Below are 12,116 nucleotides of genomic sequence, written 5' to 3'. Positions count from 1 at the left end.
TTTTTGTTTCTTTTTTGGTGCTTAGTAATTTTTGTTTTTAAAGAGTAAATGTTCAACAGTGTTGATGTTTACAACACACATACCATTGCATTTGACTTCAATTATAGTTACAGGTAACAATAATGAGTACAAGGACGACTAGGTTAGATAGATAATTGTATTTTAAGGTTATTGTGACCGTAGTTGTTATTGAAAGTTTACAATATTGTAAATGAAAAAAAAGAATAATGAACTATTATATATGTATTGTATATTAAATTATCAAGAGCATACTAAAAGTAAAGCTTGCTACAAGTACGCGAGAAAATGAAAGCTTAAGCTCATTGTAGAAAGGTGAAAAAAACTGCAGTACCTAGCGAGTGTTTTAAAAATCAACCTCAATATATTACAGCATAAAAAAACAGCTTAATATCTTTTTTTTTATAACTTTTATGAAGTATCATACTTTAATTTTCATTTATACAGAGAGAAGCAGGTTGAACAGATAGTTGGAGAAATTAAAAATTCAACTGCTGATATTATCATTCTTGGTAAGATATTACAATTTTATAGATGACCCGTAGGAAAGTTAACTATGGCAATTTTTTTAAAATTTGGCAATCCCTTCGAAGTAGATAGACTGCAGGCAATTTTGTTCAAGAGTAGTTTATTGTAGCGTAATTTATTTAACTTTCAAAAGAGTAACAGAAGAGTAATAATAATGTAGAAATATATTGGAATGGATAGAACCTGCAAAGAGACTGTATGTTTATTTATTGTTTATTGTTATTTTACTCTTAAGAACCCAAGTAGGGTCATAGTAAGAGGTCTGAAGACTGCACTAGAAGCTAAGAATAGTTATTTCCCGTATCGTATTATAAACGGCTTTCCGCGGATATAGAATGTACAATTATAAGATTAAAACTAGTTTTTTTAGCCCCGTGGTGCCGAAGGCACCGGCTAAAAAACTAGTTTTAATCTTATGATTGTACATTTCTATATTCGTAGAAAACTGGATATAATACGATGCTAGACATAGTTTTTTCGTATTCATGAGAACCGGTTCCTATCCACCGGATTCAAATGAATACGAGAAACAATATTCTTTAAACTTTTGTTGAGTACCCTTGGATATTAATGAGACGTTGGCTTCTCTATGAAAAAAAAATTAAAAATCGTCATAAAATTGAGCTCCCAGTATATAAATGCTTCATTTAGAATTAAAATGGTTTTAGTCTATCTTGCCTTCTACACTGAATCTAGAGCTAGGGGCACACCTCTAGTCTCATAAAAAGAAAAAATCTTGTAATTCATTTCAGGAACATCCAAGGGGATGGGGTAAGGGATCTTACCCGCCCAAAAAGCTTGGTCGACATTGATATAGTTATCCTTGTTTAATTTTCTTTTCTGAATTCTAGGTGGAGATTTGAATCATGATTTCAGAAGTGAACTAAATATTTCTTTGGACTATGGGCAATATGAAAGTAATATTTGTTTAATTAAAAAAAATAAAACAAGTATAGATTGGGTAAGCTTAATAGTTATCTATCATATCGTATTATAGACAGCTTTCCGTGGATATTAAAATAAAAAGTTTAAACGTGCAATTAATATTAAGATTTTTATTTTGATGTTCGAAAAAAATCAGCTGTAGTTCTATATGTTACATGATTTTTCAGTATGGTTAGGAACCGGTTCTAATCATCGGTTTGAAATCCATGCTGGAAAAGAAATACATTCAGATTTTTAAATTGTATATACTTTACAAAATAGCTAAGCGAAAAATTGGAATAAAAAGGTTTTTACAAAAATATATTAAAACATTTCAAAATTAATTTTCAGTTGTAACAGAAAACTCATACTCGATGATTGAAGATATTTTGAATGATTCTTTTAATGCATCTGAAATATATAGAGACAGCACTTATCACACAATACAAAACTCTTTCAGGTAAAGTAATCTTTAATTTCATGTTAAGGACAGCAACTTATTTTCTGCAATTATTAAATATAACGCACATAGACACAAATCCACAAAGCTTTTTTTAGGTATTAAAGTTTACTTTTTTGTTTTCATATAAATAAAGTTGGCTTGATATTGCTGCGCTAGACAAGAAAATACTTGAAGTCTCCTTTTAAAATTCTTATAATACCGTAACTGTGTTGCTGTCTCTACTAAAGAATCTTGGTAGCCGATGAACCGACAGGGTTCTCCTTTATAATGTAGCTTCACATAGGTCATGGGAAGATTAATAACTATTTTGGTGGAGGGTAGCACCGCTCTACGAAAAGAAGTCGCACATAGAAAAAAATGACCGAACCGAAAAAAATTTTTTATTGCTTTTTCTTTTTTAAATCAAATTTAAAAAAGGCCTTTAGGGGCGTAAACGCTAGTACTAAATAAATGAACTTTCGTAGGAATCCAGAATTTGCAGAAGAATTATTAGATTATGTATTATTTACTACCAATAACTTAGATGTCTTAGTTAATGTCACAGAATATCAAGTTTTCCATTTGGAACAAAAGGTAGGTAAAATTTTACTTTTGTGTAAGTAGTTAGTTATTTGTGTACCGTTGATTAATTCACATATAAAATAGACTTTACCTGGTTTATGATTTCATATCAGCGTAGCTGATCTATGATTAGTGAACTGTACGTCCGTATGTCTAGCTGCGTATGTCTACCTGTGCTCGTTATTTAAAGAACTGTAAAGACTGTCAACAAGGACACACCCTTACAGTAACATGATTTCTGTCTCTGTGTAACAGAGGATCTTGCAAACGGCTTAACCGATATGGTTCTCCTTTGTAGTGAAGCTACTCATATGTCCTGGGAAGTTTATATATTTTTAGCATTAAGTTATTCATTTGTTTGATATGGTTTGTCATTGCTTCTTACAGATACAATTGCCCTCATTAATATGAATATTTTCAGTTAGTTGCTAACTATACAACGGATGGATGTAAGTTTGTGTTAAGCCCCTTGTTTTCAGGTAAATGTTGTATGGTTAAATGCTTTACTTTAGTCTAAAGTGTGCTAATCTCAGAAATTCTATAAAGTAGTACGGTTTTTTGTATAAAGCTTAAGATTTCAATTATTAAGTTCTACTTTTTAGGGAAACTTCACATAGGTCTCAGGATGGTATTAAGCTATTTTATTTTAATTTCAGCATGTGATGATTTTAGGCTTTTTTTCTTACCCCTTAAAAAAACCTAAATGCAAATTTCTACGGGTCCAGTTGCTAGTTTTTTAAAAGCGAAGCTTTTCTATAATTAGGGTCGGTCCGTACTTCCATCCGAGATAGATAGCATGATGATTCCTGTAGTAGTTAGGTACGATTTAGAAAGCGTAGCAACTCCATGATCATTACCAGAATGTCCATACGTCCATTTTAAACATGTTGATTTTTCTACTTTTTCTACAACAAATTTTTATGTTATCTAATTATCCGTTTGATCTGAATTTTGGTATATTAAGTCCTGGAACTGTGGTATCCGCCGAGGATAATGGCAGACACCAGAGTTCAATTAGATTACGGCAGTGTGAACAGACGTGGACACCTTACTATAGAGAAGCTACGCTTCTCTAATAATCACTAAATAATAAACAACATCTACTTCAGTTGTCCCTTTATTGAAGGTCTAAGGATTACTAAAAGCTATATACAACAAACAATAGTTACACAGATAGGAATAAATAATCATAAATAAAGGCAATATAATACATATACAATAGTCAGTTTGGGCAATAATGATCCCCCATCCCTGAGAAGGGTGGGGGGAATTAACAATGCAACTTAACCATAATAAGGCTGTCAGATTCAATCATTAATTCTAGGTATAGGGAGGGGGTCGGCAGACCCCTTACCCAGGACTCGGGGGAGGGCCGTTGGCCCTTCCCCGAACCCCGGTCAGGGGTGCCATAGGCATGGCTCACGGTTGCCGAATACCACAACTCTCCCCTCGGAAGGCTGGGAGGGAGCCTCCCTACCAGACTTCCGACAGTGGTTGAGGCCTTCGGTCCGCTCCTTAGGGCTAAGATATATATACAAATGATAATGATTCAATGGAATCCTAGTGGTGATTTTCAGGGCTGATGGGCTCCCAACGTGGGGTAGAAGGTAGAGGCTGGTTTTGGTTGGACACGTAGCTCAGCGCCGGCAGGTGTCAGGTTGGCGTGTGGCACAGCTGTTGCTGGGACGGTCAGCAGCGGGGCATTCTGGTTGTTGTTGGCAGCGGCTGGGGCACTGGCTGCCAAGTTGACCATCTGGGCGGCAGCCTGACCTCCCGAGGGGCCGCGGGGTCTTCCAGAGGGCGGTCCTGGCCTGCCTGGGCGGTCATGCCCGCTATCGGCTGATTGCATGGACACCATTTCCTCGGCTGCTTCCCGGCCGATGGGAATGGCATCCCAGTCTACTGAAAAGTCCCGAGACTTGGCATGGGTGAGCCGGGCTCTGGCCAAGGCTTTCCTGTACAAAGTTGGATGGTACAGGAACACTTGTGACATCGCATTCATGGCGGCCCGTACACCTCCTTGTGCGGCTGCCAGGGAAATGATGGTCAGGTCCCCCAGCAGTTTGAGGATTAACAACAGCAAGCACAGTATGGCTGCGCCATCTCCCCACTCGTGGATAGCTTGTCTGAACCCAGCCCAGACATCCAGGGCGGCCTCTCCTTCCTCCGCCAGTCGGTCGATATTGTAGGACACTATCCCATGGTCCCCGGTGGCCGAACAGCTACCTTGCTGAACGCATGAGCCATAGGACAGGCCGGTCAGCATGGCGCTTTTATACGCTGGGAATGCCAGCAGTTGCTGCCAGTCGTTCAACTCAGCCTGCGAATACAAGCCCCCTGAACTGAAGTCATCCAAGGGTTCTGTCAGCAGCTGCTTGGGCGTATCCAGCGGGGGTGGCCTCTTCTTAGGTGCGGGGGTTAACTCTATCCAGCCTTCCTCCGCGTGCACAGTCAGGGGGTATGTGGAGGAGCAGGGAATCTTGGTGGCGTGGCCGCTATACACTCGTGTCACGGCGTCTACAAATCCTGTGGGTTCCACTGGTACTTTGTCCCAACATTCCTTGTTTTCACGGACAACGTATTTGTGGCGTTGGCAGGTAAGCTGGAGCAGGACATCTCCCCTCAGCACCGAGAACGTGCTCCCCTGGACACGCACCGGGTGGGCCGGGTCTAGTTGCTGGAGCTTCCAGCAGTTGGCCGCTACTTCTTCTGCTGCTGTGCTTTTCATGCGTGTCTCCAGAGTAAATCCAATATAACCTGCATGTATCTGGGCCTGCAGGGGGACATCAACATCCCTGGCCGATACTCTGGGCAGCGCTGCCGCGGCTGGGTCAGCTGCCACGAACAATGCTGGGTGGTTGGTGGCATGGGCCTCAAAGTCGCAGTTCACTATTGAGGTGGGGTTGGTCATGTTGATGAAAAACTGGGCTTGATGGTCAACCAGGAACGCATCCATCACTAGGCTGGGCTGGAGGCTGCGGATCAGCCTCAAGGGGCAATCTCTCCCCAGGTGGTCCCACACGTAGGTGGCTTCCCCAGTGATGCAAGACAGCTCAGAATGGGGACATTCTAAGGCCAGGTGGTCAGATTGGGACTCCACCCGTCCATCCTCTACTACGTAGGTCTCTTCCTTGACCAGCAGCCGTCGTTCCTGGAGCACTAATTCATTGCGGTACAGCTGGCCCTCGAAGTGGACGTCCTCCCCTTCACAACCCACCCCCTCGGGGCTGTTGACAAGGGCGCCCACCATATTGAGGGTGAAGAACAGGGGGTGGTTCAGCTGGAACGTCAGTGGCTGGGTCTTGCCTGGCAGCGTGTAGACTCGGTTCCTGGCCAGGTCTCGGCACGTTTCTGGATCGATCTTGGTTGGCCTCATGAGGGTGGGGACCGAGGTCACCTTGAGGTGACCCCATACCCCACACCTGAATGTCCACTGGGACACAGTGAGCTGACAACTGTATCCTGTTGTTTCCCTAATCTTGACTTGCTGCAGGACGTGTACTTCATGGCCCAGGGGCACCTCCTGGTGTAGCGGTTCCGTGCTACACATCTTTTCCTTATTGTAGGCTGTGACGTGGGTGGGGTTGGCGCAGTCCCACCCCACCAGGACGTAGCTGGTTGTAGGCCACACGGCTGCCAGCAGTAGTCCCCACAGGACCATCCACCAGTGTGAGAAGCTACCAGACAGCCATCTACCTCGCGCACGCGGCTGGGGATCTTCGGCTCGGGTCACGGCTGCTTCTCGGGGCTGGACACGGCTGGGCTGCTCCTGGCTAGATACAAATTTCCATTGAGCGTTATCTTTGTGTGGCCGGGGCACCCCGATACCCTCCCCAATGACAGACTGGCAGGCGACTGGTGCTTGCCTGGGTGTCGGCTCCCCTAGCCCCAAGGGGTCCCTTCCCTTGTCCATGGCATGCCCAGTGGCATGGGGCTGAAGTGCGTGTGGCACAGGCTCGCCCTGACTCACGTCCCTCCCCTGCCCTAGGAACTCAGGTGCATGTGGCACAGGCAAGTCCTTATATCCCCAAATTTCAATCTCCCCAGCCTCTGGTGCAGGGGGCACAGGCAAGGTTGGGGTTTTACAATAGTTTGGATACAACACATTTGTTAAATTTAACTTATCCTGGCTCGACTGGAAGTGCTGGGCAGCTGGGTTCCTTCGGCTGGCAGGGGGCGCTGGATGGTGTATAGCTGGGCTCTCCCTACAGGCTGGTGGCGCTGGCTGACTGGGGGTGACGGGTGTCACCCCTTCCTCTGGGACTGCTGGCTCGTTCCAGGATCCAGGTATCTCGGTGGCGGCGACGGTTGTCGCCCCAGGCACCAGGTTGGAGGCTGGCTCGTTCCAGGGTCCAGGTATCTCGGTGGCGGCGATGGTTGTCGCCCCAGGCACCAGGTTGGAGGCGCTGGATAGCACCCCCCAGTCATCGCAGGTGGCGGCGCCCCATACATCGACTCTGATGCGCTGGCTAGCGCCTCCTGCCTCTCTCGTTCAACGGCCGCCAGGGCCTCCCCGTACACCGTCTCAGTGACGCTGGGTAGCGCCCCTCCACTCTTGCTGGGTAGGCTCGGTCGGGCAGGCTCCATCATGTTTAGGCTAAAAGGCTGGGGCCTCAGAACTTCTGGCTCGGCGATGTTGTTGGGTTGCACAAACTCCTGCCCCAGGTGGTTGAGACTGAAGCCCAGGCCAACCCGGTTGGGTTCAGCCGCGCCTCCCAGTACGTTGATCCTAGCTGGAACGGTCCCAAACTGCGGCATTCCGTTGGCTCGGCCCGCTGCGTTGGGGGCGGCTGCTTGCTGCGGTGGTGCTGGGGGCGCGCTCCCTTCCATGTGGGCTACTCTGCTGGGCTTTCCTGGGGGAGCACCCTTGTCTGCGGTGCGCCTACGGCCGGCTACCTGGTCCCAGTCGGCTCTGCACTCGGCCGCCGTATGGCCAGCATAGTGGCAACGCTCACACTTGGCAGGACGGTCACGGCGTGGCTGGGTGCGTCTCTCCTCTAGGCTGACTTCCATAGGCGTCGGGCAGTCTCGAGCTCGGTGGCCTTTCCCTTGGCAGCGGAAACAGCGGCCTGGAACCTTGTCATCTGGGGCGACCTTCCCCATCTGGTGGAGACCCGGAGCCAAGGCGCCAATCTCCATTGGCTCCGACTCGTCGTAATTGGGCAACTGGACGCTGGCTGATCCTGTGAGCCCGTCGGTGGCGTCCACTAGGCACACGCCCTCCTTCAGCTGCTTGGTAATCATTGTGACGGTGAACATGGCTCGCCTCGTGTACTCAGGTACAGAGGCGATCTCATGACTCATCATCTCACGTTTCACATTAGCGTTACGAATGCCACGATTTAATTCATCGATTAATAACTCGAGATCCTCATGGCTGTAGGCCTCCCTATACAAGGCACACTTTGTGGATATGTATGCTTGTATAGGTTCTGTCGAGTGTTGCCTGTAATCCCTGAAGGCTTGCTTCAAAGTCTGGACGAAATAACATTTCACACTCGGCCTTGACTTGTTCGTAAGTCAAGGCTTGGCCTGCCTCGCCAAACAGATGAGACGCCATTTCCGCCGCTTGCCCTACGAGTGACAGTAAAAGGGCGTTGCGGCGGTTGAGGGTGTCATGGGGCGGCACGCGGTAAGCCGCCCATGACATCTCGAGTCTGCGGATGTGGGAGCTCCAAGATTGCTTGGGCGGCCCTCTATACTCCGGCAGATTGCTCAGCATGAGCTTGCGATACTCGGCTGGAGCCGGCTGAGGGTCATCCTGGAGCCATCCTTGGGCTTGGTCGCCTCCTGGCGCTTGCGGCTGCTCCATCGGGCCAACGGTTCAGCGGCGGAATACAAAGTTATAAGGCAATAATATAAATGTCTATCACTTGCGGCTTTCTAGCCTAGCAGCCAACACTGTTTTATCACTAGGTTGGTAGTTTAGTTACAAAGATATAACTTAGATGTACTTGTCACTAGTTTTATTCTGAGTTTTTGTAGAGTAGGCTGGTAGGGGTAGATAGCTGTTGAGGGTCTGAACTGCTGTCAGGAACTGATTTGGTTTTCCTTTATCACACTATAGATAGGAGGGAGAAGCTTGTAATTCTTTATTTTCTAAAAATACCTCTGTTGGATGCTATGGAGTAGCTCCACTCCTGTGTGTGTGTGTGTGCGTGAAATCTCCTGTCCTTGCAGCGCGCTTACGCACCGTCAAATCCGCGCACACAGGTAAAATGCGCACTTATCCCTCAACTCGCTCTCTCATTGGTCCGCTTTGTCCGTTGAATTTTATGATATCTCCGAACTCTGTTGCGCGACCCGTAAATGGCGCTCTGTGTTCCCGGTCGCTAGCTCCACACCGTGGGCGGACTTAGTCAAGTGTGGGTAGGAGGGGGGAAGCGCGTGAGGGGACGGGGTAAATCCGTCCGTTCCCCCTGTGAGGAAGGGGGAGTGCTGTGGGTTTGAGGTAACTGTGTGATGAGGTAATGGTGCCCTTTCTCCTTAATCCTAGGCTTATCTGTTATGTCACCTTGATTGTATTTCCTTCAATGGAGAGTGGGCCCCTCCCTTTCCTCTGGAATAAGGGGTGTATTTTTGTTGTGCTGTAGGCTTGGGTGGTTAGATTGTTTGTCAAGGCATTGTTATATTACATCTAGATTCTATTTTTGGCCTTATCACAATACATAACAGATTTGCTTACCAAGCCTGTTCTATTTTTAGTTGTTATCACAATACACAACAAATCCAAGCCTGTTCTATTTTTAGTTTTATCACAATACACAACAAATTGTTTGCCAATCCTTGCTCATAACTCTATTGTTTAACCATCACACTAGGGTGGTAATCCCTACAATGTGATATAATATCTGCTTTTCTAGATGGGTGGCTGCGCTGTAGCCTCTCAGGATACTTGGAGTTGACGTAGTTTTCTCTGCTTTGGTACACTACACTCGTATGTTGGCTCGCAGCTCGCAGCTATGTGGCGTGTTTCAGCCTATCGGCGGCAGGGAATGTCCCGTCCTGCTAGCGCCGCTTATCTGAATCCGGCTGATGGCGGCAGGGAATGTCCCGTCCTGCTAGCGCCACTGGTTCGGATCCTGCTATCTCTTGCAGTAAATGTTGGCCTATTTTCAGCCGTTTGCACTTATTTGGCCTGTTTCAGCCAGTCCGCAGGCCTGTTTCAGCCCTTTGAGCGCTCAATTCTCCGTTAGATGTCGGCGCTTCTCGCGGTTCTCCGTCAAGTTTCGCTGTTTCACTTCCACAACTGCCGGATGCAGAGTTAGACCTTGCTATCCAGGGTGGGTAATTCAGGTTGCTTGTGTCAGTTTTGCCAGTTTCACTGCTGGGAGTACCTTAGCCTCAGCTGCGTGTCTGCTCTACACTTGTGGTTTGCCGTAATCTCACACAGCTGTCACCAAAAGTTGTGGTATCCGCCGAGGATAATGGCAGACACCAGAGTTCAATTAGATTACGGCAGTGTGAACAGACGTGGACACCTTACTATAGAGAAGCTACGCTTCTCTAACAATCACTAAATAATAAACAACATCTACTTCAGTTGTCCCTTTATTGAAGGTCTAAGGATTACTAAAAGCTATATACAACAAACAATAGTTACACAGATAGGAATAAATAATCATAAATAAAGGCAATATAATACATATACAATAGTCAGTTTGGGCAATAATGATCCCCCATCCCTGAGAAGGGTGGGGGGAATTAACAATGCAACTTAACCATAATAAGGCTGTCAGATTCAATCATTAATTCTAGGTATAGGGAGGGGGTCGGCAGACCCCTTCCCCAGGACTCGGGGGAGGGCCGTTGGCCCTTCCCCGAACCCCGGTCAGGGGTGCCATAGGCATGGCTCACGGTTGCCGAATACCACAGAACAACAAGAACAATATTATAAGTATTGTAAGCAACTCTATAATCAAGTCCTAAAAATGTAAGTATGTCCATAAACATAATCCTGTATCAAGCAGTTTTTCAACAAATTTACTTACAATTTTGCTTCGACTCTTATACTTTTATATTCTGATTATTCAGTTCAGACACTATACAAGTGTTAATGTCCGTTTGTCCTACCGTTTCAGTGCTTCGCTTTTATGGATGTTGTCATCCTTGTTTATTAAGTAAATAAGAATAAACCAAAACACAACTTCAAAAAATACATTAGATCACTCCCCTAGAACCTTTTAAGCCCCTCAAACGTCCCTGTTTTAGCTTATAATTTCAAAAAGCTTTGCTTTACAATTTTCGTAATCGTCCTTGTTTTTAGATGTGACAGAAAATAATGATTTTCTCTGCAATGACCCAGAACAAGCAGACATAAGGTATCTTTTTGATAGCGTGAGGCATTTTTTGTTTGTTCATTAGGATCTCGTTGACTACTGAACAATTTAGGGAATATTCACAAATATGTCTTGAGATGGTTTTATGGTATTTTTATATATTATACAGTCCTTTGTCACCTAGATGCTAGTGGCGTATCCACTGGTTACATGCTCAAGTTGCAAGATGTCTCTTATGTATCAATGTCTGTTAAGATCTTGTTAACAAATACCCAAATTTACCAAGGCAGCTTTATGATGGTCCTTAGCTATAAATATGCTAATGCCACTTTATGGAGATATCACCCTACGAAAACAAGGTTGACATCATCCAAAAAAGCGAAGCTCTAACACTAGGTCTAGATGGTATGACAAAGAACATAAACACTTAGTGTCAGAACTTGATAAGCAGAATAATTTTTAAGTCTAAACAAATTTTGAAAAACATTTACTTTAAAACCTAACGTCTACAGATTTTATCATCCTAGAATATTTGTATTTTAGTTTGAGTGATCATGAGCCTATAGCGGTCACCTTTAGTTTTCAAAAGTTATCTGAATCACCAGTACCTTAGTGTCATGCTATTATTGTAAAAATCTGTTAAAAATTATTGAAAGTGAATTTAGTTCAATAAACATACAAATTGTATCGATTTCCTCACTCTGTATCTATGTAGTTATGTAAACAAAAATCTATCCTTCCTTTTTTTTTAATTATTAAAAAAATATAGAAGAGGTTCAATAATGATCTTTGATTTGTCTATGAACATCTAGGTACAAATAATATACAATAACAAATTCAACAACTAAGGATTATGGAAAAAAACGAAGTAGTGGGTTTCTCCTATTTCTATCTCCTGCGGGGCAATCATTACCATTTACCTAACCTATCAAACTACTGTAAAAATACGACGAAACCCACTACTTCGTTTTCTTTCAATGCACGTAAATTCTAGAGGAGAAAAATTTGTAATCTTGTTTTCTCTAGGCACGCGATTACATCGAGAATTAGGTTATTTCGTTATGAAAAGGTAACCTGATGGTTCGCAAGCGCCCTGAAAGTAGTTTCGAATAGAAAAAAATAAGACATACATAAAAAAATATTTATTTCAGGAAAATATACTTATTTGATAATACCAGGGTGGGCATACAAAAAACCCACCCAAAAAAACCCACCCAGGGTTTTTTAAAAAAAACCAATAAAACCCCCAAAAAAACCCTTAAAAAAAAGGTTTTTGGGTTGGGTTGGGCTGGGCTTTTTAAAAAAACCCTGGGTTTTTACCCACCCTGGATAATACAATCATA

At 44.5% G+C, this 12,116-nt stretch overlaps 1 protein-coding gene across 1 annotated transcript; it reads left to right on the top strand.

Moving 5' to 3' along the window:
• Positions 1 to 48: 48 nt before the first annotated feature.
• LOC145330649 (uncharacterized) lies at positions 49 to 11,460 on the top strand. The gene is made up of 8 exons (XM_080175314.1): positions 49 to 113; positions 466 to 530; positions 1,398 to 1,463; positions 1,822 to 1,930; positions 2,398 to 2,506; positions 2,916 to 2,973; positions 10,761 to 10,815; positions 11,317 to 11,460. The coding sequence occupies exons 1-8, from the start codon at positions 49 to 51 to the stop codon at positions 11,384 to 11,386; spliced, it is 597 nt and encodes a 198-aa protein (XP_080031440.1). The 3' UTR covers positions 11,387 to 11,460.
• The last annotated feature ends 656 nt before the right edge of the window (positions 11,461 to 12,116 follow it).

The sequence above is a fragment of the Acartia tonsa genome, chromosome 10 (genome assembly GCF_053477335.1).
Source record: "Acartia tonsa isolate MP-2025a chromosome 10, ASM5347733v1, whole genome shotgun sequence".
NCBI lineage: Eukaryota > Metazoa > Arthropoda > Copepoda > Calanoida > Acartiidae > Acartia > Acartia tonsa.
Note: the sequence above shows the minus strand (reverse complement) of the source record. Positions and strands in the feature narration are given on the sequence as shown.

Excerpts from the sequence above, each read along its gene's own strand:
- LOC145330649 (XM_080175314.1), top strand. The coding sequence starts at position 49 with ATGTTCAACAGTGTTGATGTTTACAACACACATACCATTGCATTTGAC. Across the intron at positions 1,931-2,397 it reads ACAATACAAAACTCTTTCAG|GAATCCAGAATTTGCAGAAG; the intron begins GTAAAGTAATCT and ends GAACTTTCGTAG. Across the intron at positions 10,816-11,316 it reads CCAGAACAAGCAGACATAAG|TTTGAGTGATCATGAGCCTA; the intron begins GTATCTTTTTGA and ends TTTGTATTTTAG.